Below are 25,384 nucleotides of genomic sequence, written 5' to 3'. Positions count from 1 at the left end.
GTGTCTACTGCAACTCTGCTCTCCTGCTCTTGTAAATGAGCTCAGTCTCAATAGCAAATTTCTCCATGTTGTCGTCATCCACCGCTTCCGCTGCAACTCTGCTCTCCTGGTGCCATGAATCCACCTCACAGGTCCTCTCATCATTCTGTACAAATATCTAATCTTGTGGCATCCGTCATCATCCACTGCTTCTGCTGCAACTCTGCTCTCCTGCAGATGCGATACCATGGCAAGCATGGAGCCCGCTCAGCTCACTGCTGCTGTTGTGAGCACTGTAAACACCTCGCGCATTATCCTGGAGTCTATGCAGAACCAGGCTAAGAGACGCCAGCACGAGAACAATTTTGATGAGGACATGGACACAGACATTTCTGAAAGCATGGGCTGTGGCAATTGGGACATCATGGTGGCAGTGGGGCTGGTTGATACAGTGGAATGCCGATTCTGGGCCCGGCAAACAAGCACAAACTGGTGGCACCACATGTGATTCGTTGCGTCCAACGAAGTGGGTATTCACCCACAAAAGCTTATGCTCCAATGGAAACGTTGGTTGCGCTGAGGTCTGACCTAGTCAGCAAACAGTGCCAACGAGCTTTTAAACAACCAAAGGCACATTCTACCACCATTCTGCACTTGCTCAGCCTATAGTTGAACTGCTCCTTACTACTGTCCAGGATGCCAGTGTATGGCTTCATAAGCCCTGGGAGCAAGGGGTAGGCTGGATAACTATTGGCATTTCAACATCCCCAGTGGTAATTTCTGGTCTGGGAAGTAAGTCCCTTCTTGCAGCTGCTCAAACAGCCCGGAGTTCCTAAAGATGTGAGCGTCATGCACCTTTCCCGGCCATCCCACGCTGATGTTGGTGAAATGTCCCTTATGATCCACCAGTGCTTGCAGAACCATTGAGAAGCCCCAGAAGCGGCAGCCGGAGCCCCAGGGCCTTTAAATCTTTATTTAAAGGCCCCGCCTCTTCTGGTTGAGACCATGCCCCTGCTCAGGACTTGGGTACCGGTGAGTCTTTTAAGTTACTTTCACCTCTGACCATTACCCTTCATTTCTGTGGTGTTTAGATGCTGCTTGTAAGTATTAGAACTGGAAGCACTGGCTGTTGGGAGTCTGAAAGGACAGGAAACTGGAAGGGGTGGGGCATTGAGGAAGCTGAGTGAGAGCTACCAAGGGTGCAGCAGCAGCTTGGTAAAGAGCTTTCCACTTTAAAAATAAAGTCCTGTTGAAGTTTGTTAGTACCTTGTCTGGTTGTTACAACAATTTCCTGGTTTTCAGAGGTTTAAATTTAGCTAATCTCATTCTAGAAGGGTAGGAGGCACCTTGGGCAATCTCAAGTCTGTGTTAACTACAGTGGCCAGGTGTCCAAAACCGAAAGGTCTGGTCGAAAAGGGAAATTGGCCGCGATTGGTCAGCACAGCTGACCAGACGCTAAAATTCTGGTTGCCTGCAATAACTGGCCTCCGCCACCTTGGGCGGGAAGAGCAGCTGCTGCTGCTGGAGGGGCTTTGCTTAGCAGTTACTGCCCTTCCCGTCCCCCCAGCCTGACAGAGAGAACTGAACGCATCCGATGAAGTGAGCTGTAGCTCACGAAAGCTTATACTCAAATAAATTTGTTAGTCCCTAAGGTGCCACAAGTCCTCCTGTTCTTTTTAGAGAGAACTGACTGGCTCCCGGCTCCAAAGTAGGTACCGGTGTAACCTGTCTGCCCCCTGTGCCCCGATTTCCCCACCCTGTCCCCTCGCTCCGGGAAGCCCCACTGTGCCCTGATTTCCCCACCCCAGTCCCTCGCCCTGGGAGTCCGGGGACTGACCCCCTGCTGTGCCCGACTGGGCAGGTGGGAAGGCTCCACTTCAGCTCCTCCCAGCCCAGCTCTGCAGGAGGCAGGTGAGTCCTGGGGGATGGGAGAGGAAGTGATGGAGGGGAGGGGATGGCAGAGGGAAGGGCCTTGCAGGAAAAAACGGGGCGGGGCCTCGAGGGCTGCGGGGGGGGGGTTTGGTTTTCAGGGATTGCAAAATTTACAGCCCTTGTGCTCACACAATTTTGGGGCATTTAATAACGTAATAAATACGTGACTCACAGGAATGCTGGGAAGGAGATGACGCTATTTCCTAGCATTACGCCAGCAGCTGCTGTTTAGCACAGCGTGGCTAGAAAGAACAGGAGGACTTGTGGCACCTTAGAGACTAACCAATTTATTTTAGCGTGGATGTGATTTTTGTCTGGTGGTGGTTCTCATTGGCCGGCAGGTTGCGTGTACGCAAGGCTCGCTCCGCTGTGTTTTGACCTTTCTGTGGGGATGCGGGGATGCACGCCTCTGCCCCGGGTGCGGGGCGCGGGAAGCGGGGCGCGGGAGACGGCACGATGACTCCAGCGGGCCTGTGCCGGAGAGCGGGAGACACTCGCTTGCAAGGCGCGCCGGGAAGAAATCCCTCCACTTCGCTCCTGCTCCCCCTAGCGGCTGCGGTGGGGTCGCTCTGCACACCCCTTTCCCTGCTCGGCTGTCCTCGGGTACTTCCGTGAGTGTCCGTCACTCCCGCGAGAGGCGGGGCCGAGCACTGATTGGCTAGGACTATGCATTCCGTGATTGGGGAAGAATATCCAGCTTTCGACTGACTGGCGGAGAGATCTCATTCTGGGCTGTGATTGGCTAAGGCTGGATATATAAACACTTCCCCAAAGCGCCCCCTTTCTCTCGTCTCTCTGGCGGCCCAAGGTGCTGTGTCCTTCAGCTGAAGCTAAGGCCGTTACATCCCGGCGACCAGCACCGCGCCCCACCGCCACCCGCCCGTTCAGCCATGGCCTCCAGCTCCGAGCTCGCCTGCATCTACGCCGCGCTCATCCTGCACGACGACGAGGTCACCGTCACGGTGAGCGAGGCCGGCCCCACGCGCCGCAAGATGGCGGCGGCGCGGGGATGGGGCCGCTCCTCTGCCTGGGTGGGACGCCGGAGGGGGAGGTGGGGAGTCCCGCCGCGTCCTCCCGGGTGGGGGGGTCGGTGCCCCCTCAGCCTGACGGGGGGGCGGGGCCCAGCGACGCGGCTCCTTCCTCGGCCGCCCGGGGTCCGCGTTGTGCCGCGAGGGCGGGGCGGGCTTCCGTGGAAAGATGCCAGCCCGCGTGGCCGGGGGGCGAGGGGGGGCGGAGTTCCGCCGCGCGTCCCTCCCCCCATGGTCCCGAGCCCGGCCCCCCCCGCTGTGCCAGGGCGGGTCAGGAAGGCGGGCAGGGACCAGCCGGGCCCGGACGTGGGTGTTCCTTAGGCTGGCGTTCGAGGCTCAAGTGGCGCCTCGCTCCGAGGTAGGGCTCTTGGGCAGCAGCCCTCGGAGGGGTGGGCAAAGGAGAGCAGTGTCGCTCTGCCCATGTTACAGATAGGGAAACTGAGGGGGTGTGAGTGGCCCTGGTCATGCTGTGGCAGCTTCTGTCAGCTGTCGACGCACTTCACAGTTTCTAGGACTGAGCAGAATCTCTGCACTCAAGACTGGTCTCTGTCCACATTATTATATTCAAGGTAGTTGATCATAGTTCGCAAAAGTTTTGAGGAATTGACATTATTTGCAATTGTGAGACTGGGCTACAGTGACATGAAGTATATGCATTCTGCATGACTCTTTAGTTTCTGTTCTAACAATGTTCTTAATGAATTTTTTCAGGAGGACAAAATTAATGCACTTATTAAAGCAGCTGGAGTAAATGTTGAACCTTTCTGGCCAGGCCTGTTTGCAAAGGTAAGAAATAACAGAGGTGGTTAAACAAAGTATTTAAGTCTGATCCAAGCATAGCACCTGCCACAGTTGCCTGCAGCCTGGACACAGCTATAAAATGCCTTGTGAGTAGTCCGCAGATCACAAAACAAAAACTAGGTGGTTCTGACATGGGTCACTAAGATGGATCTCAAGATATCTATAAAATTACTGTGAATAATTATTTAATTGGGGTTAATGTTTTGAGAATACTATACTTCTTTGAGAATACAAAGAATGTTTCCTTTGATGAAATACCAAACTGGCAGCAAACAGATAACCCAATTAGCAAATTAAGCATTTATCAGCATTGAGTACTGTTGGTGGAGGCAAATATTAGCAAAATAGACACACTGACTGCAGTGTACACCTCTAATAGAAAAAACTTCAATGTCCTTGAAGGTTAGGATTGGTCATCTTATTTTCAGATTCAGTCTGAAAAGGAACTGACATGGAGTTTATAGAGAAACAAACTGACTTACCAATGCGTGTACTAGGCCTACAAGTGAAAGGATAACTTTTCTAAATACTACCCTGAAAACTTAATCAAGGATCTGGGACTCAGGATGGTTTGTTCTTTCTCCTGCCTCTTCACTTGTCAAAAGTACTTCAAGCCAAATTATGCATTCTGACGTGTGCAGCTTCATTCCTTTATTGTGCACTGAATCTTTTAGCCAAATTTTGATCAAGCTGGGAGAAGAAAATTGCTTAGAACAGTTAATGTTAAAGATGGCATGACAGATGTTCAGTTAACAACTTGGTTTGATCAAAATTCAGTAGCTGTCTCAAGTGTCTGCTGAATTGTTTTGATAAACTTGTTTTGTAAATTGACATGGAAGACAGAGCAACTGTAATTCAGTACCAGACTGATAGCATCCCATGCACATTAGTAAGTAAATGCCTGATTAAATCTAACTTGGGAACTGGTAAGGATAAAGAGCTGAATTATGCCAATTTTAAATTTCCTTACAATAATGGAACAGCTGTAAATTGTGCAACTTTTGTAAAATGTACTAATAAATGTTTAATATTCTTAGGCTCTAGCTAACATTGACATTGGAAGCCTGATCTGTAATGTAGGAGCTGGTGGTGCTCCAGCTGCTGCTGCTCCTGCAGGGGGTGCTGCTCCTGCTGGTGGTGCTGCCCCTGGTAAGTGAGCTCTTGGATGGGTGTAGAAGAAATGGGTGTACAAAATGCTGTTACTGTACAAACAGTGTCAAGTATCTCACCGCTGTACCTTTTCTGAATACTTACAACTGCTTTGTGCTCTTAAACATCTTAATATGGGTGAACTTGTGAGAGGAAAGGAGTTTAACTTTAGGAAATACTGTTGATTGCAAATGGAAATTTGTGTGGTTTGCTACAGTAAACTTTTAAATTCTTTTGTCTCCAAGGTCTATGTATGGACTCAATCTGCAAAACTATACTGTTATCTGACTAGGTTAAAGAGCAGAACTTTTTTCATAATTGGAAAAGGAGAATATTTCTAGCTTGTAAACTTACATCTTTTGGATTGAGGGGGGCTTGTTACTATAATGCTAATAGCACTGCCTTAGCTCCCTTTCTTCCAATGTTGGTCGTCAAAAGCACTGCATGGAGTAAGGGCATTGATGATGATGTGGATTAGATTATCTGTAGGTGGTGTACTAGCATGCCCCTGAATCACCACAATTGTAACTTTACCTTTCCAATGTAATTTGATTCTTGTATCTCAAACTTTGTGGAGTTTAGTTAGTTAGGTCTCCCTACATCACTTTTCAGTAATATCAGATTTTCAGGATGAGATGCTAACCATTTTCTTCTTTTTCAGCTGAGGAGAAGAAAGAGGAAGAAAAGAAAGAAGAATCTGAGGAATCTGATGATGACATGGGTTTTGGTCTCTTTGACTAAACTGACTTTTTTGTACTATCTGTAATAAAACAAAACACTCTTTAATCTGGTCTTTAAAGAATGTGAGGAGGGGGTGTTTTTTTTGAACTCTTAAAAGTGGAGAGGGGATTAGGAAACACAAGTCATCAGACTGGTCCTATATCATCCCATGTCCCAAAAGTCACTACTGTATTGTACACAACTTGATTTTCTCTGAAAACTTTTTACTCACATTAAGACCCACTGTAAGGACAGCATAAAACTGTTCTTGTATTAAGTGCTGTGGCAGTTTAAAGACATTAGCTGAAGTTGCTACCACATTCAGGTCCAGCTTGTGCAGGGGAAGTTGTAGTGGTCACTGTCCTAGTAAAATGACACTTCAACCTGTCCAGTAGCATTACTCTTTAAAATATACATGATACTAGGGGTGCTAAATTAAGGAGGATGAGTAGGACTATTGATGGTTCTCATCTTTGATCTAATCACCCCCTTTTTTCAGTAGAACTGCACTCAGATGTTTAATCATTCAGGCAAGGCATTTTCAAGCAGCAGGAAAAAAAATTTTAAGCTTGCCTTTTTGATAATAGTACTGCACCTGGCCTTGTGTAGAAATTTAGTTTATGGGTGATGAAGGGCTGCTGCCTCCTTTTTTGGAAGTGATTGAAACTAAGACTTTGGTCAATAGAGGGTGAATGATAAAATAGTTGCCATTGGACCAAAAAAAGTCAATCTCCTTATACCTTAATCAGGTCCTGGACAGAGCCCATGTGAACTTTCACCATATGTATGAATGAAGAGAAGGCTACTGTATACATCACCCTGTAGTCCTTCCATGACACTACACCCACATACAAGGGCTATATTCGACTCACATCTACACCAGTGTTTTTATTTTTCCATCATAGATAGATGTCAAAGGCTGGAGCTTAGGACAAAACACTGAGGGCCTACTATCCCCTAAGAAGCTTCTGTTTTATTCAATGTTTTGTACAGCCTAGTTTTAAGTTAAACCGTAACTTTGAACTAATAAATGTGACCCACACTTCTCTCAGTTAAGATGAAGTTGTATTGTGCCTCCTTCCCCCTTTCATTAAAGCTGGCAAGTTGGTTAAATTCTCTGAAAAGGAATTTATTGGAGTTAGTATACAATACTTAAAGCTAAGAGCATTTTTTAGACCAATTCAAATTTCTGTACAAAACTCTGCTTCCTCTTGCAGAGGGTCAGGTAGCTACAATGGTTTTCTGTATCACAGAGAGCAACTTGAACTTTTATACAAAGTTATTCTGTAATTAATGCAATTTTGTGAACATCCAACCCCCTTAAAATGTTCACCTGTTGAATGAGTGGGGAGAACCCCTGTTCAACTGACTTGAATTTCACTTTGCAACCTCAATTCTTTAAGAAATCTATAGATCAGTGGTTCTCAAACTTTTGTACTGATGACCCCTTTCACACAGAAAATTTGAGTGCAACCCCCAGTATAAATTTAAAACTTTAAAAAAATATTATAAATGCTGGAGGCAAAGCGGGGTTTGGGATGGAGGGCTCGCAACCCCCCATGTAATAACCTCATGACCCCAGTTTGAGAATCCCTGGATTAGATCATGGAGGAAGAAAGCCAAAATCCTTCCTTACAACACCAAGCAATTGCTCTGAATACAAGGAAAGGTTCAAATAAATGGCCACAAACTGAACCAAAACTTTCAAGTTGCAGTTCTATAATGAATCTTTTCAGGTTAACTTCCAGAAATCCTAAAGAGCTCTCTGTCATAGGGTCCCCCTTCTGTTTTTCTTCAGTATCTGCTTTTTTAAAAACAAACAACAGAAAGTAGCTCAAAAAAACTGGCTCATTTTTCACAGGAGCCCATCCGTAATTCCTAAGTCTTTCATTCAGAAATTCAATTGTATGAAAAGCAAAAGATATTTTTAAAATAAAGTAATTAACAAGGTAAAACAATAGCGCAACTGTTAAAATTGAAAGACAGCTCATTTATCCACAGCACATCCCATGTTCTACTTGTGTAAGTAGATACATCTGTGACTACCCCCTGGGGGGTAACCTGGGCCAGGAAGTTACCTCATTTAAAAAACACTGAATTCTGAAATACCAATTTTAGGTGAGATTCTGTGTTTTTTTAACTTGTCTTATTGTCTGTGTGCAGGAGTTTCAGATGAAGTCAGAAACCACAATGTATCTCTGACTAGTCCTGAGTTGTCAGCCCATCTTTCAGTTTATGCTCTGCACTCAATCCCACCACTCTCACAGTACTGGATTTCAATTTGTCTTGGGTTAAGCGCTGAGCTGCCTGAGCATATTAGCTTGAAGCAGCAAAGAAGTTGGACAAAGATCAGAGGAGTCATGAAATGCTCCCGCACGCCATCTGTCAATGAAATAGGCAGAGAAGTTAAAACAAACCTACGTTTCCATGGTATTTTGGTGTTCAAAATCTGTTGCTTTCCTCAATGCAGGCTCAATTCTTTTTTTCTTGACTGAATTCATGTCTATATAGCAGGAGAATGGTAACTTTCATGGACTATGTTAAGCGACAGCCACAGTTATAAATAAGTAGATAATTGAAGAAAGTATATCCTATTTTAAAATGTATTTGAATGGAAAAGCAATCAACCCATCCCTAGTTAAGGAGGAAGCTGAAATTTTCAGAAATAGCCCAATTTTCAACTTTATCTTCCTGACATTTCAGTTCTGAGAAGTTTTGGTTACACAAAGTTAGAAATGCATAGTATTTTGATAATTTACATTAAGTTCACTTGTTTTTAACGATTTTGTAGGATTCAAGTCCTAAATGGGTTGGCCTAGAAACTCCACATAATTTCACTTGCTGAGATGTGCCTTAGGGTGTTTTTTGTTTTTGTGGTGTTAGTGGGAAGATTTTAGCATATATAAAACAACTAGGGGTTCCTTAAAGCCAGCATATCAAAAGATGGGAATGCTGAGGAATGGGCTCTGAGGGGAGAAAATGGCTGCTCATCCATGCTACCAGGACAGGAACCTGTGAAGAACTGGGAAACTGAAGGTTTATATATTGCTGAAAAACTTTATATTTGCCTTAGTTTAAGCTATCTGTTGCTTTTTTTTGGGAAGTAGGTTGTAGGAATGAATTTTTTCCTCCCTGAACATTAGGTTTGGGTGGAGAAATGCTCTGCAGAGTTGTGTGTACCTTAACGTGAAAGGATTTATCATAAGGTCAATTTTTTGGCCTTCCTCCCAACAGTGCCCTTCTGTTTTTTTAAGTCTACATAAACTGCTGAAATTTACGATTGATGAAAAAAGCAAGGTCAGAAAACTCCTCCAAAACGCTTTGTGCTCTGCAGCATAGGAAGAAATTTTACAGCCAGGACTTCACTGGTAACACCTTTTTAATAGGTCAAAGTAACTGTACAGTTCATTATATTCTTCCTGAGAATAATTTATAACCCCCATCAAACAAAAGGGAGCATGGTGGTTTTTATTTAACAGAACAGATGGTGTAACTGGAAAAAAAAATCAAAGAAAACATTCACACTGCTCTGCTGTAACTCCTCCCAGGCAAGATAGACTCAAAGATGGGTTAGTTAACTACAGTGGATTTAGAATATTCAACATGGCTTTAATCTTTCTGTATAAATTATATAAAAATGGGGAACACATATGGTTACAGAACTTCTCTTCTAAATGCGGCTCTGAGTTGCTCTGGTACAAAGCAGCTTTTTGCTTCCAAGGAAAATAACATTGCTACAAAAAACTGGCAAGTTATTCTGGTGAAAAGACATACAAGAGTTTTCAGTTGTGTTCTACAGCTAGTTTCCAAACAAATGTTTCACACATCCACATAAAAGTAAAAGGCAGAAAGATGAAGAGGGCTTTAGTTTCTTTTGAAATGACTGAAGTCTTGAAAATAGAGCTTTTTTATTTTCTTTCTCTGTAAATCGTGATTAGCATATTGCGACGTAAGTGTTCTAATAAAAAATTCCAGTCTGGATAGCTTGCATACTGTGGGCAAGAATTCTCAGCCCTGAGGTTTCCCAGAATTCTTCACCTCACAATATTTTTCTCCAATCTGCAGCTCGGACAGTCCTGGCTCTGAGATTGTAACCCCTTGGCAATTTTAGGGAACACACATCCTATGTGATGATGTAAAATGTAATTGTCTTCCCCAGTCACGATTCCCAAGGGCTTCTGTACAAACTTCATTCTGCGATAATGCCACATTTTGAATCCCAGACCATCTTGGCTTTATGGTAAAAACTTGGTTAAACTTTTATAATGAGAGAGAGAGAAAACCAACAGCTGTCAATCAGGTCTGATGAAGCAGGAGTCACTGGAAATCCAGGACTATGCAGGGTTAATCCTCACCGCTGGTGGAAGGCTAGATAACATCCTTACATGAGCAATATTCCTAAAAAGAACGACAAAAAATTCTTCCTCAGTGTTTAATGGGGTCTGGACTGACCAATCATTTTCAGTCTGGCTTGATCAATAACATCCAGCAAGTTTTTGGCATCCACAGCCAGAGCATGAGCAGCTGTGAGCATTTGCTTTTTGTATTCCTGCTGCAGGCTAGTCATGACGTATTGCTGTGCCAATTTCATCTTGTTAATCAGTTCAGCCAAATCAGAGTTCAACAGCTTCTGTGCCATCTCAATCTGGAAAGATACAAGATTCAGTCAGGCCCTGCAGGCAGCATTTCAGAGGAGGCAAATAAATCTGGGGTATCACACTCACGATGGAATTCCTAACTGTGCAGCGTACTCCCCCTAAGGCAGCGCTCCTTCTTTGCTGGTGAAACCTATACTTCAGATACCATCTTGTGGCCTCCATCTCTGTAGCCAACACGCTGGATGGGGCAGGGTAGTAGTAGTTGTGTGGACTCCAGCAGCTAATGGGCTTTGTCCACGACAAACTAGACCAAGAATTTGCTCTTCCAGGCCACTGAACAGCCATCTAGTGTTAATAACTAGAGGACACTATTCACCAGTGCTGAATTTGAACCTCTGTCCTAGGCAGTGGTGCTGGAACAATTTTTATAGTGCTGATGCTGAAGATGGAAACCACGTATTTGGGTCGTTATTACTACTTCAAGCCATGAGCTGCAGCAACACCCCTAGTTCCAGCACCTATGGTCACAGAGATCAGATTCCTAAATCTGTTTCCAGGTTCCTAAATCATCCTCTCTCAGGCCTTTTTCTTAAAATTATCTTAACACTGATTATCTAAGCAATAATAAAATACAATAAATACGAAGGTGTAAGCTACAGATATTTTAACAAACCACACAGCAGGTGAAGTAAACATTTGGAAGGGGAGAGTCACTAAGCCTCTCTCATACTCTAAGAATCATATTCTTCTACCATTCTCATTGACCCCTGTTCATTCAGATTTTGCAGGCACAGACACAATGACCTGGGAAAAAATTTAACCCTGACTCACTTGTGCTCTTGTAGAATGAGCCCTCACTCCATGAAGGGGAAGAATGTTAGCTTATAGCAGAGTAAGATACAGTGTGAGATCTATTTAGAGATTCTCTGAGAAGATATATCTTGACTTTGAACTCTTTCCCCTACAGCTATAAACAATCTGGGAGATTTTCTGATTGTTTTTGTCCTTTGCAGGCAAAAGGCTAAGGCTTGTTGCGTGTTGGGGGAATGACATCCACTTTCTTTTTTTTCAGATGCATGTGGTTTTGGAAAAAAACACAGGTAAGTGAACTGACTGTTTGTGTGAAATTTTGAAACTACTTTGTGGATGAACTTAGGATGTAAATGCTATGACTTTGTTTCTATGGAATATGGTGTAAGGTGGATTGTCATCAGTACTCTGAGACACCTTCCTGGCTGAGGTGATGGCTACCAGGAACAGAACTTTCAAGGATAGAAGAGACATGGATTCTGCCTTTCTCCTGTGTCAGGAGATCGGAAAAGGACTGAATTTTGATCAGCGACTGAGAGGACATGTGTAGGGGACTCAGAAACTAGAACTGTCTGGGTAAGTTGGGGGTGATGAGAATGACTCATTTAAGAAGGAGAGCATAATAGATTCATAGATATTAAGGTCAGAAGGGATCATTATGATCATCTAGTCCGATCTCCTGCACAACGCAGGCCACAGAATCTCACCCACCCACTCCTCCGAAAAACCTCTCACCTATGTCTGAGCTACTGAAGTCCTCAAATCGTGGTTTAAAGACTTCAAGGAGCAGAGAATCCTCCAGCAAGTGACCCATGCCCCATGCTACAGAGGAAGGCGAAAAACCTCCAGGGCCTCTTCCAATCTGCTCTGGAGGAAAATTCCTTCCCGACCCCAAATATGGTGATCAGCTAAACCCTGAGCATATGGGCAAGATTCACCAGCCAGATACCCAGGAAAAGAATTTTCTGTAGTAACTCAGATCCCACCCCACCTAACATCTTATCATAGGCCATTGGGCCTATTTACCATGAATATTTAAAGATCAATTAATTGCCAAAATCATGTTATCCCATCATACCATCTCCTCCATAAACTTATCAAGTCTAATCTTAAAGCCAGATAGGTCTTTTGCCCCCACTGCTTCCCTTGGAAGGCTATTCCAAAACTTCACTCCTCTGATGGTTAGAAACCTTCATCTAATTTCAAGTCTAAACTTCCCGATGACCAGTTTATATCCATTTGTTCTTGGGTCCACATTGGTACTGAGCTTAAATAATTCCTCTCCCTCCATGGTATTTATCCCTCTGATATATTTATAGAGAGCAATCATATCTCCCCTCAACCTTCTTTTGGTTAGGCTAAACAAGCCAAGCTCCTTGAGTCTCCTTTCATAAGACAGGTTTTCCATTCCTCGGATCATCCTAGTAGCCCTTCTCTGTACCTGTTCCAGTTTGAATTCATCCTTCTTAAACATGGGAGACCAGAACTGCACACAGTATTCCAGGTGAGGTCTCACCAGTGCCTTGTATAACGGTACTAACACCTCCTTATCTCTACTGGAAATACCTCGCCTGATGCATCCCAAGACCACATTAGCTTGTCACCTGCCTGTCCAAGGTGTGTCTGACTGAAGAATAGGTTGTTCTGAGCCAACCTTGAATGCAGCGAAGGCATAGCATTGTGTGGTCGGTCATCTAAGTGCAAGCTGCCGTGTGTCCCAGAAGCTGAGGACCGTTTCTTATAGCAGTCCAAGGACTCCCCTGAATTGTCCATACCAAATCTGACAAAGTTACGAACATATCTAAGAGACGAAAAACCCTCAGTCAATGATTCCAAAGAAGCCCCTATAAACTGAATCTTCTTTAGGGGGTTAACATGGATTTCCTTATATTGAGCTGAAGACCCGACTCTTGGAAAAGAGCAAGGGCTGTCTGGGTAGAAGACAGAACTGCTTTGTAAGAATGGCTCTTGAGTAGCCAGTCGTCAAGGTACAGGAAGACTAGGATGTCCTCCTGTTGGAGGTAAGCAGCCGCTATTGCCAGGGCTTTGGAGAACAACCTTGGGGCACAGGATAATCTGAAATGAAATACTCTGTATTGGAAATGATCCTCACCTACGGTGAATTGTAGATATTTCCTGTGGGAATGGCGCGTATCGTTATATGGAAATAGGCATCTTGTAGGTCGAGGGCCGAAAACCAATACCCCTTCTCCAGTGAAGGAAATATCGCTGCCAGAGTCACCATACTGAACTTCTGAGGCTTTACAAACTTGTTTGGATGTCTTAGATTTAAGATCAGCTTCCACCCTCCATCCTTCTTTGGTCTGAGGAAATACTTCAAGTAAAACCTCTTGACCCTGTGAGGGGGAGGGACTGGCTCTATTGCTACTAACAGGAGAAGACAGTTCATCTCCTGTCTTAATATAAACCCCATGAGGAACTGAAGAGAGGCAGTGCTGTAAAATGGACAGTATAGCTTGATGTTATGACTTCTGTGACCCACCTATCTGTAGTAGCCCATCTCCAGGAATGCTGGAAATAGGAAATGTGGTCCCTAAAGGGAGCGTGGTGGGCAAATTGGTGCAGCTGTAAAACCAGACTCATCTGAACCCTCGACTGGCCCATCAAAATTGCTGCTTCGAACATTGTTGTGTGGTTGTGGAGGGTCGGTGGGCATCCCTCTTCCTCTGAAACTTATGTATTTTCCTGTGGGGTTTGGTGGATCTATGGAATACAGAGAACTGAGCAGGATGCAGCCTCTGGGCAGTTCGTGACCTAAATGGTCCCATATTTGTAGGTGTATATATGCCCAAGGAACGTAAAGTGGCTCTAGCGTCCTTCAGTGTATGGAAGGACTCATCTGTGGTCTCCAAGAAAAGCTTATGACCAATGAAGGGGAAGTCTTCAATGGTGTTCTGTACTTCTTCCTGAAATCCCAAAAGCTGGAGCCATGATGGCCTGTGCATAACTACTGTTGTGGAGATGGATCTGGCAGCAGTGTCCAAAACATCCAGGTATGCTTGAAGAAAGGTCCTGGCCAATAATTGGCCATCTGAAATGAAGGACTGGAATTGCTCTCTATGTGCCTATGTCAGGTGTTCAATAAAGACCATCAATCTATTCTAGTCTGTGAAACTATTTGGCATCTGATAGTTTGCGATCCTGAATTGCAGGGTTGCTGATGAACAGGACTTCCGTCCAAATAAATCCAGTCTCTTTTGGTCCTTGTCACGTGGAGCAGACCTGGAGAAGCGTTGCCTGCCCTGCTTTTTTACTGCATCCACTACTATAGAGTTATGTGGAGGGTGGGAGAATAAGAAATCAGAGTCCTTAGGGGGAATATAATACTCATCTGCCCTTTTACACGTTGGTGGAATAGTAGCAGTTGTTTGCTACACAGCCTTTGCTGGATCCAAAAGATCTTTGCTGATGGGTAATGCCGCCCTGGAGTGTGCTCCTGACTGTGGGATATCCAACAGCTTGAGTAGTGAATCCCTGACCTCTTCGAGTGGAATTTGAAGAATGTCAACTATCCTCTTTATAAGATCTTGAACTTGCTGAAAATCACCAGCCATGGAAGGTGGTGTAGGCACAACAGCTTCATCTGGAGACAAGGATGAGATCGGCATTTGATAGGTGGCCTCTTTCTCCACCCTGGCCTCCTGTTCCTCAAATGTCTCCTCCTGTGTGGTTGGGGAGGAGAAGACTGAGCAACCCTAGCCTCCCTTTGAGACGGTACTGGTGGTCTGGAGAATTGTTGTTGGTAAGAAGTCCAGGGATCCCAGTATCGCCACCAGAGAGGGAGCCCATACAGGAGTGGGGGTGGCATGCAGAGTTGGTTCCATCACCTTTGATGGCAGTTGCGATCTTCCCTGTGACTGTCAAAGAATGAGTTCTTGACAGGATATGTTGGGGACACTAGATTGAAAGAAGAAACCAACTGGAAGTCCCCTTAATGCTCCTCAACATCGTTCAGTGGAGGAGCCCACGTAGAAAGGAGTGGAGAGTCCTGCAGTTCTGAGGGATGGTATCAGTCTTGAGACTGTGGTCTTGGTACCAAAAGATGCTCGATACCCATGTGGAGTGGGGATTCTGGCACATCCATTATGGACAGGTCTCTCACATATCTGCACTCTTGCAGTATTGAGTAGGGACTTGGTACTGACATGGTAGCCAAAGATGATGGTACCATGAATGGCAGATGTACTGATGTAGGTGTCAATGGAGTTTGGCAGTGTTGCTTGCTCAGTACCGATGGTGGTGAATGGACAGGTGCCAACAGTGGGACTGAGTCTGACAGTACCAGATCAGGGTGTTTATGCTTGCCCTCCTTGACCCTGGATAGAGGGTACAGAAGCCCTTTTGGAGCCATGTCTCTCTCTCAAGCTCCAGGGCTATCCAGCTCTGCTGGCCTCAGAGGAGGAGTTCTTCAAGTCAACAGTACCAAGCTGAGAGGTCGAAGTTTTGAAGGCTACAGATTTTACATGGGATTTGGGCTTTTTTGGAGTAGGCTCCTTGAGATGAGAGTCCATACGTCTCTTTTTGGAAGCCATCTAAGAAGCCCCCAATGACCTCCTGTTCTTAGGAGAAGCCTGTGCCAAGGTCACTGGATCTGTGCAGAGACAGATGTACACGGGGCAGGTCCCCTAACCTGATTCAGATGCTGATCAAAGTGAGCGCTCCATCAATAACAATCTGAGCTTAATCTCCCTGTTCTTCCTTGTCCTTGACTTGAGAGCTGGCAGAAATTGCACTTTTGGGAGACATGGGACTCCCCCAATCAACCACAGTTCACAGATATGGCCTCTTGGCATGAGAGGGACCGTCTGAAGCCTAGCAACCCAGTCATTCCCTGCCAAGATGACAAGGCTCTCCAAGGAAAAAAGAGAGAAGAAGAAAAAACAAAGTATCCTCTCACTACTAACACTTACTAAGTAATTATAACTACTATTAACAACCATACTAACAAAACTTAACGAACATCTATAAGAAGAATATGAAATAACCGAGGTACGCTCAAGGTGAGCACGTTCGAGCTCTGTCTCCGGCCAAGGCAGCAGAGACAGAGCTGAGGGTGGTTTGCCTGAACATCCCTATATAGCCTTGGTGTCCTGCACGAGGAGGCATAGGGCACAAGTGTAGGCAAAACAGGCTCTGTTAGCAGAAAAATTTCCAATTTAGGGCTCAAGGCACATGTGCATCTGAAATGGAGCACTCATGAGAACATTACTTGAAGAAGAAATGTGTCAGTATGTGAATAAATTAAAAGGATCTAGTATTTTAATATTTATAAAAGCTCATGATACAATACATGTCCCAATAATTACCTAGTTGAAAATGACTTGACACTTAATGTACTGAATCGTATATGAGCAAATCCTTACATACCTCTCGGTGAGTGCTTGCAGGGAGCACTGGAATGGTCTCATCTACTGTTGCCAGTAAAGTTCGTAGTGCCAAACCAACTTCCTAATAAATTTAAAAAAAAAAAAAAAAAAAAAAAAAAAAAAAATTGAAGTGACATTGTAACAGGACAGAGTGCAGCACAACAATGTTCCAATACTTTCCGATTCGATTATGCCCTTTCAGCACTATTTTATTTCCTTCATCTTAGGTACGTCATTTATGTCCTTACATCTCTTAACCAAACACCTATTACATCTTTAAAAATTATTGTGGATGTCAAAAGGATTTCGGTCGAGAATTTCAAAAGCTCTCAGTATTGACCTAACTGCTTTGACCACTGACCAAAATGAGAGCAGAGCAATGCTGCTAACCAGTTTTGAAAATTCCACCCTGAATTTTTTGCTTCCATAAAATGGAAAAATGGCTTAACCAGAGAAAACACATATACACAGCAAACTGACAGTGGCTGAAGTTTGTCAAAAGGTCGATTTAAAAAAAATCCACTTTTTCTTTGTAAAAAGTAAAGAAATTGCTGCAGACCACATTCAATTCTTCATGATCATAGACAATCTTGCGTCGATTACTGATGGTAATGATTTTTCAATATCGTTCGAAGCACCCCTGTCCTGATAATGTAAATAATGCATGCACAGACTCAGACAGGTGTGTTTCTGCTCACAAGCTTTCCAGTGTTACGCAGTTGTTCTATTTTTTGCACTGACAACTACGGTGCCAGTCAGGACAGAAATAAAAGAATGATTGAAGAAAATGGCATCTTCTTACCTTCACCATGGGCACATACTCCTCTGGAGGGGCAGGCTGGATTTTACTGGACATTTCTATTACAGCTTTCACCAGTCCAGTTACATTCTCATACACCTTGTCATTGGAACGATCCAAGTTGGCAGTGGGGGGAGGGCTGATTTCCTGTGGCTGAAGCTAAGAGCAAAAAAAGATGCTGTTTTTCCTCTCTTTCCCCAAGAGATGGTGCTAGATTACTTCACAAACTCAACAGAACTCCAGGATGTCATTTGCTGATTTAAGAAAGATCCTTCCCTCCACACCCCCTGAAAATGTACCCAAGGTTCTTTTTGATTAAGCATTGCTGTCAAATCTGAAGGTATTTAAGTCTAATTATTTTTCGACTGAGTTTGGTTAGTGAAATGAAGTTGAAGGAATTTTACACCATGAATTCTTTGAAGAGCTCCCCTTATGACTCGCTAAACAGAACAAGCAGCATTGAGAGAATCTGGGAATGAGAAGTACCGAAAAATATTTACAGCATGTTTAAAATTCCTTAGAGGTTCTCAACTGCAGAGATTGTTCCCTCTGAAATTTTGCAAGAATTCACCTTCAAGGCAGGAATGAATTTCATGGTGCAAGTTTTAGGGAGCAAATTGTTCAACCTGACCACTTGGTTTTCAGACCCCTCATTTTCTCAGCAAAAACTTAGATCATATTTATTTTGATACAGGAACTGGTAATTCACACATTTACCTGCATGGTCAAAAATACAGTTTTTCCTGAAAGATAAAGAACTTGACTCTTCACTGCCTTGCACCTCATGAAGTCATTTACACCTGTGCAAATAGATGGGGCACACTGCCAAATCATAATTCTTTGCTTTACACCCACTTTTTACTTAGTCTGCCTGGGTGCAAATAATAACACAAAGCTCAAGACAATGGAGTATCAGAGCCCAAATTTTCAGACAACTGTTTCGATCCCTATGTCAAGGATAAGTTGTTAGCAACATATGCAGCAGCAAAGAGGAAGAGTACTGCAGTGTATATTACCAAACATTTTGTTAGTGGAATCCACATAGAACATGAAGGAAAATGAAAATGTATTTATTTTACATGCTCAGAATTAAAGCACTGCTAATGCAGCTAAGACTCAACCATTTTAAATATTTTCTCTCTGGTAGATCAGAGAAATACCAGGCTATATCCTGCAATCCTTAACTCAAGCAAAACTCCCATAGATCCCCAGCTAGGCTAAAGCAGAATCTAAGCAAGACTGAGGTGATCCTGATAGGAAGAGGAACAGACTTCGAAATACTTGACTCCTCTGTAAAAACCCCCACTCTCAACAGCATCTGCCCTTAGATTGTAAAGCTAGTCCACAACCTTGAAGTATTTTTAGATACCTCAATGGTACTGGATGAACAGTGCCATTTTGTAGCAAAAAACGTCCACTTCCATCTGCAACTGAGCAGTATTCTGCTCTGTTGGACAGAGACCTGGTCACAGGGATCCAAGCATTTGAGACTTCCAGGTTTGATGATGACAACCCACTATATCTAGGAATGAAGCCACAGACCCTAAAAAGCTCTAACTGGTATAAAACAGAGCACTCCATCAAGTGTATCAACACAGCTCATTGAGGAGACACATTATCCCAGAGCTCTGCTCTCTACACAGGCTCTCCAGGGAATAGAGTGCAGTTCAATGGTTCTATCCTGCTATTCAAAGCCCTCCATGAAACTGACCCCAGCTACCTAGATTGCCACTCCTTCTGTAACCATGGCAGCTTGATTCCACAGGAAGCACGAGGCTCATGACAGTAGGTGGAGGAGGACTGTTCATAGGAGCTCGGCTCACACTAGGGACCTTAGTCCCTGAAAAGAAAAACGACTATGGCCCTCACCACTTCCAAAGTAAAATGCAAAACTCATTTCCTTGCTTAGCTTTCCCTCAATAATTCTCATGCCCATTCACACACAAATGTAAAAAAGCAAACAAAAAGCTATTTAAGCTTAAGTCTATAGAGTGGAAAGAAAAAAAAAGAAACCCTAATTTGTATTTTTAAATACCTGGGAAGCACTCACATACTACAGTGATGAGGCCATAGAAATGCCTAGGCACTTTGCCTGAGTAAGGAATCCAGGATTTAGCACAGAGTAATCCAGTTTTGTTGCATTCCGCTATGTAGGTGCTGATAGAAAATACAAGGATAAAGCATCCATCTCTTACATTGATGGGAAAATCAATATTGTTATTGGTTATGCTGGTGGTGCAAGGTTGTGTGGATTCTAATACATTTCAGTGACACTGTAGTAGAAATTAAACACTTAAATCATCTCTATTGTCAAGTCACATGCAAAGCCATTTGTGAATAGCACGCACACGCCACGAACACATACACTCTGTGCTTACCCTCCATGGCTATTGTTGAGCAGAATATGTGGGAAGGTTAAAGAAATTTACCAAAGGAAGGGAAAAAAAGAAAAACAATATTAATAAAATGCAGCAGGAAAAACCCCAACAAAACAAGTGCAGTAACTAGAGATCAGTTAAAAAAAAGCCTGCAACAAAAATGCATTCATAACAATTTTGGCTGGCTCATGTTAGCTATTGGTCCATTTGTTATGGAAGCATAATGTCTGAGCAATCTTCTTAGCACCCCAGCACAGGAAATGAAGTTATTTGCCATGCACTCATGCTTACATTTTACAAAATAAATGGGGAAGAGGACATGCAAAGCTTGACAGGAACAAACCAATCTGGCAAATAGCAAAGTGGTAAATGGAGTTAGGGGTCTTTTTCATAGTAGGAAAGTGTACCAGGTGAAGTGCTGGTATTTTTTAACATGGCTAATAATCCATTGCTTGATAGCTCAGGCAGAGGTTGCATAATTCTTGCTTGAAGATTTGTTTTTGAAGTCCTCATAGTGGGAAATATTTAGTCATCTAACTGTACTGCTCTTGTTCATGAAGATTCTTGGTTAAGACTGTGGTTACAAACTACTGAGAGACCATTTTGGACTGATTACACACAACCCATTTGATTCCTTTGGCTGGGTCTTGGAATCACAGAATAAGGGTATCTGTAATTCTTGATACTTAATTTTTTTCTCTTTGCTGTTTCTATAGCCAACACCAACACTGTTCCACCGCAAACTAAACAGCCAGGGTTATCTTCACATGGTTGGCTGACTTCCCCTGAACAAGTAACTGTATACTGTACATTTTTTTGATGCCTCTCTCTCCACAGGCTCCAGGGATTAAGAACCTCAAGTCTTGTCATTTTTACTTGTATTCTGGCATTATGGAAAAGGGAGTTAGGAATTTAAAAGTTCAACCGGCACAATTTGCAAGAGACTCACTTCTTTATCATATTTTTATGCACTAATGACCCCAGGAAAATCATCTTTTTAACTTGGAAGACTTTGACAAAGCCATGTTGTATTCAAATACAAGCCTCCCAAAAGGAGGTAAGAGAAACCAGTTTCAGGAAAAACAGACTCTCAATGCAGAAAATTAACACGAAACTATTTTTCTTCTGAAAAGAAACCCATAGCTCTAGCCACTGAGAGTCTGTGCATCTTTTATTAAATCTAACGTCGCCAATTACTTTTGCATTGTAGTTTTTGTCTGGCCCAGGTGTCAAAGGCATATTTTTTCTGCAAATGTTTTTAACGTGCATCAAATGTTAGTATTTATAAGGGAATTTTAGACAGAAAAGCCGAATTTAGTAACACATCTGTTATTGCTTTTTACATTTTCTGAGGTTTGGCAACTTGAAAAGCACTGGCATCATTTTATAATAAACAATCTAGCTCTAAGTGGCCAGTTCTGTTCATTTATGCTGATTCTGAAGCATTCAGATAATCTCAGAACAAAAAACAGAGAGAAAGAACCTTGTGGAAATAGTCCATTTTTGCTAAGCGTACGACTTCGATGGTTTGTTTTGTATTTCCCAGCTGGGGATGAACTGGGTTTCCATATTTTTTTTAAAACTATAAAACAGATATCACTAACCATACCAGAGATGTCCACCTCTGCAAGGGAATCCAGGTCTTCATTGCAGACTTGGGAAGGCTAGGATTGGATAACTGAGAGTTTCTCTTTTCCCTTGAGGCATGTTTGTAAAACTTCACTTCAGTTGTCCTTGCTTTATATCATCATTTATTTGTATTATGGCAGCACATAACTTATATGGCTTTGTGGGAGCTTATGTTGGACAGTGCAAGTTTAGCAGTGCTATAATATCTTCTTCACCTTTTTCCTCTCAGGATATTGTTGGAGCACAAAAAAATCACCTCTGTGGCCACTCTTGATGGCATCAGCTGAGAAAGTGGAGGCAGGGGAGGGAATGCTGTTGCCTAAGGATTCTGGGTCAGTAATATTACAACAGGAGAAATCGAATTTTCATGGTGCCATATTTTACTCCAGAGATGAAATGAAAGGATGTCAGGAATAAAACACCGCACTGCATAAAGTTTGTTTCACTGTTACAATATCACCGACCCAGAGTTCTCAGGCAGCATCATATATTGCCCCTGAAAAACTGCTCCCACTGAGAACAGCTCCAGCCTCTTCCACTTCAGGAGGCACAGAGGCCACTTGAGTTTCAACTTCCTGATAATTTGCAAGGCAAACAAATCCCCAGAAGCAGTGAACAGACATGTTTAAAGGTGACCTGTATGTTAAGAAACAAATCCCATTTACATCAGCCCCTGGAAAAGGGGCACTTAGCACATGCAGCTTTCTTGTGCTTTAGGCCAAACTGCAGCATCCACTCCACTGGGATGCTCCAGAGCGCAGAGTTTTGCGGTGTGACAGCCACCATGGAATCCCGCTTGGGGGATGAAGGGATCAGGTGATTGTTTAGTATATGGAGCAGTTCTGTAGTTTCATATGTTGCTATTTCATCTCTATTAGAGATGAAACAGTGAACAAGAAAATCTTTTAAAAACCACATAATATACTTAAATGCACCATTTACTGGGCCCTTCCCCACAGCCCCCTATCAGGGCTCTAGGGCAGTGGTTCTCAAAGCTGGTCTGCCGCTTTTTTCAGGGAAAGCCCCTGGCGGGCCAGACCGGTTTGGTTACCTGCCGCGTCCGCAGGTTCGGTCGATCGCGGCTCCCATTGGCCACGGTTCGCCACCCCAGGGCAATGGGGGCTGCGGGAAGCGGCGTGGGCCGAGGGATGGGCTGTGGGAGCTGCGATCGGCCGAACCTGCGGACACGGCAGGTAAACAAAGCGGAGTGGCCCACCAGGGGCTTTCCCTGAACAAGCGGTGGACCGGATTGAGAACCACTGCTCTAGGGCAGCTGTGACATTGCAGCAAGAAGCATGCTGGAACATCACAGCAGAGAGGGGGACAAGAAAAGAAGTCGAGTGTCCCACGCATCCTAATGAGCAGAGGCATGCACCACAGTGCCTAGGACACCTAACCACTATGTAAATAATCATACGATTACTGAAATAAGTAGAATTGTGGTTATGCTATTTGCTTTTCACCAATTAACATCACTCTGATAAGCTGGGAGAATGGGCAGTGAGAATGGTCTCTTGTACCCCACATATCAGTTGCTCTTCAAGCTGGAAGTAACGGCCAAATGAAATTCCAACTAAGCACAACGGCAGGTGAAGGGAGATGGATGGGGGAGGGAGAGTATTATTTTCAGGAATTCTTGTTCCAAACAAGGTCCGACTGGAAGGAGATGCAAAACCACAGTAGCAAACAGCGAGTGTGAATATGTCCCATGACAACGTATTCAGTTACAAGCTTCAATTTTGTTTTCACTTTCAGCATCAGCTCACACATTAGTAACTGCTGATGGTTCTTTTTTTGGTGCATAATGAGCAATTAGCTAAAACATACTTCATTTGACACTGAGCAATGTACCTTCACTCCTTCATTGTAGCTGTCCACAGGGCTGTTGAGACTGGCAAGACTACCCAAATGGCTGGGGGCTCCAGGACGAGGTGGTTTCTTTGGCGGAGCTGCATGATCTAGTTAACAACATATTTTGCACACTTTACAAAAGGACTAAATTTATTATATTGACTTTATAACATTTTGGGAAGGTATTCAGCACATTGAATAAGCTTGTTCTATTTCCATTTATGAAAACTCCATCTGCCAAACTATGCTTCTTATCTTTATTTCAGCTAAAGGAAGTCAGAGACTAAAAGATCCCACAGTCTTTTTTCAAGCCTTGAAACAATGAAGATAACAACATGAACATTTTAATAAAGCTCAAAAATCTCAGCCACAAATTTGAAAATTCTGTGGCCAAAAGTTTGGCATTTAAATTAAATCAGCCAGGACTCCTCCCAAAACAATCAATAGATGTTGTGAGTGCTTACCACTTCTGAAAATCATGCCAAACTGTATTTAGATGCCTAACCTCAGGGTATCCAATACTGGCCTAGATTATTATTTACTACTGTGGCAATTAATGCAATTTCTGAGATGAGAAGAAATGCATCAAGGATCAGGAACTTGAGTGTTCATGCTGATTATATAGTAAATGTATGGCTCACCTGGTTTACCCACAGGCTGATATATGTGTTGGTTACCAGCCTGTAAAAGAAAATTTAAGTTTAGTATTCTAGTTATTACAATTACGGTGTTTATAACTCAGGATCCTCATCTGAAAGATTTGTTGTTGTAAGCTTAGCCATTAGAGTTATCCAATTTCTTTAAGATTTCCAGTCACAGACATTCCAAAAGTATTTCCCCTGCTCCCCTCACATTACTTTAAGGTATCATGAGACACATATTGCTTCCAACTACAATTTCAGATAACATTACTTAGGATAAAAACGTTCATTCATCTTGTGTTCTGCTGCTCACAACCACACTGGCCTTTATCTGTATTACTAATAGTTTGTCCTTGCAAGGCTGATACTGGCATTAGTCAAATAGGATGGCACATTTACCATATTTAGTTCTCTATCCAAAGATAATTTTTAAATAAGTTGTGGCTGTTAAGAGAAAAAATTGTAGCAGAACAATTAGAAGACTGCATGCCTAGGGTCTTTTCTATTGCTATAGTTTAAATCAGATTAAGCAGACTTTTAGAAATTCACAGTAAAAACAGAATAAATAAAAGATAGTCTACTTATTAATTTGGAAATTCTTTATATTGGATTGAAATGAGTTGCCTTGCTAATTATATTTACACAGCTTACTGTCAAGTCAGAGGGAAATCTGTTTAGTCAGAACAGAACAAATGCTTTATATGAGACTTGCAGTTGCCTTCTTGAAAAACAACAATCTAAATACACTCATATGTTTTATGAAAGAGCTTCTGCAGATTGGGGTTTCTTTTGCAAATTAAAAATGTTGACATAGCTACAGTTCTCAGTAAGCACAGCAATAAAACATCTCAACAGGACATTTATTTATTAAGTGAAAACTATTCTGAAACAGGCTGCATATCTATACGGTAAAAAGACTGGAAAGAGATTTAAAGTCTCAATTGCATTAAATCTAAGGGAGCTGCATTTTCAACACTTTAAAAAGAACTAATTCTGAGAACTGAGGGTTCACCTAAACTTGTGCAAAGACACGTGAGTTCTTGCACGAACTCACCATTAGCTATGGATGAATCCAGTATAAATCACTGCATAGAGTGCTAATTAATTCACATGCCCAAATTAGCTGTTACTAGTGTAACCTCAGCAATCAAACTTGATTTTGGGGTGTGTGTTAGAGAACATCTGTGCTTGCAAATCTCTCTCTTAGGTACTCACATGGCCCATATTACTGTAGTAACTGAGCACCTCAGAATCTTTAAAGTATTTATACTTTCATCACCCTGGTGAGGTAGGGAACTATTACCCCCACTTTGGAGACGGGGACTGAGGAACAGAGACATTAAAGGACTTGCCTAGGGTTGCACAGGAAGTCTGTGGCAGAGCAGAGAATTGAACCTGGGATTCCCGAGTTCCAGGCTATTGCCCCAGCGAATGGATCATCCTTCCATTAGCAAAGCTAACAGGATAAGCAGCTCTAGAGACAGCAATGCAGTATTTATCCAAAAGAAGTTTGGTCAGGTCTGCCTTATACCAGCTGCCTTATAAAAGCTCAATTTAACCAAATCAGAGGTTGCAACATTCGCAGAAATGAATTTTATGGTATTAAAATTAAAGGCAGAGATGGCAGTGACAGCTATAGTTAAAGTTGTCTAACACTTTCCATTATAAGACCCTGTTTCCAG

General features: G+C 43.1%; 2 protein-coding genes across 11 annotated transcripts in view; one reads left to right on the top strand and one right to left on the bottom strand.

Annotated features, from left to right (window-relative positions):
- Window positions 1-2,737: 2,737 nt before the first annotated feature.
- On the top strand, window positions 2,738-5,691 carry RPLP1 (ribosomal protein lateral stalk subunit P1). The gene is made up of 4 exons (XM_048841756.2): window positions 2,738-2,873; window positions 3,651-3,725; window positions 4,778-4,889; window positions 5,551-5,691. Exons 1-4 carry the CDS (start codon window positions 2,802-2,804, stop codon window positions 5,628-5,630), a joined length of 339 nt encoding a protein of 112 aa, XP_048697713.1. The 5' UTR covers window positions 2,738-2,801; the 3' UTR covers window positions 5,631-5,691.
- PTK2 (protein tyrosine kinase 2) overlaps window positions 5,569-25,384 on the bottom strand; it is a 381,820-nt gene continuing 362,004 nt past the window's right edge. For 9 of the 10 annotated variants that reach the window (XM_048841744.2, XM_048841743.2, XM_048841741.2 and 6 more), the window contains 5 exons: window positions 23,703-23,742; window positions 23,062-23,168; window positions 17,207-17,362; window positions 16,406-16,486; window positions 8,971-10,254 (listed from right to left, as the gene is read on the bottom strand). In XM_048841744.2, coding sequence (XP_048697701.1) covers window positions 10,042-10,254; window positions 16,406-16,486; window positions 17,207-17,362; window positions 23,062-23,168; window positions 23,703-23,742 — 597 coding nt within the window. In that variant the 3' untranslated portion in view covers window positions 8,971-10,041. Of the gene's footprint in view, window positions 7,992-8,970; window positions 10,255-16,405; window positions 16,487-17,206; window positions 17,363-23,061; window positions 23,169-23,702; window positions 23,743-25,384 lie in introns of those variants that run through there. The other variant, XM_048841746.2, reaches the window with a different exon arrangement.

Source organism: Caretta caretta, chromosome 2 (genome assembly GCF_965140235.1).
Source record: "Caretta caretta isolate rCarCar2 chromosome 2, rCarCar1.hap1, whole genome shotgun sequence".
NCBI lineage: Eukaryota > Metazoa > Chordata > Testudines > Cheloniidae > Caretta > Caretta caretta.
Note: the sequence above shows the minus strand (reverse complement) of the source record. Positions and strands in the feature narration are given on the sequence as shown.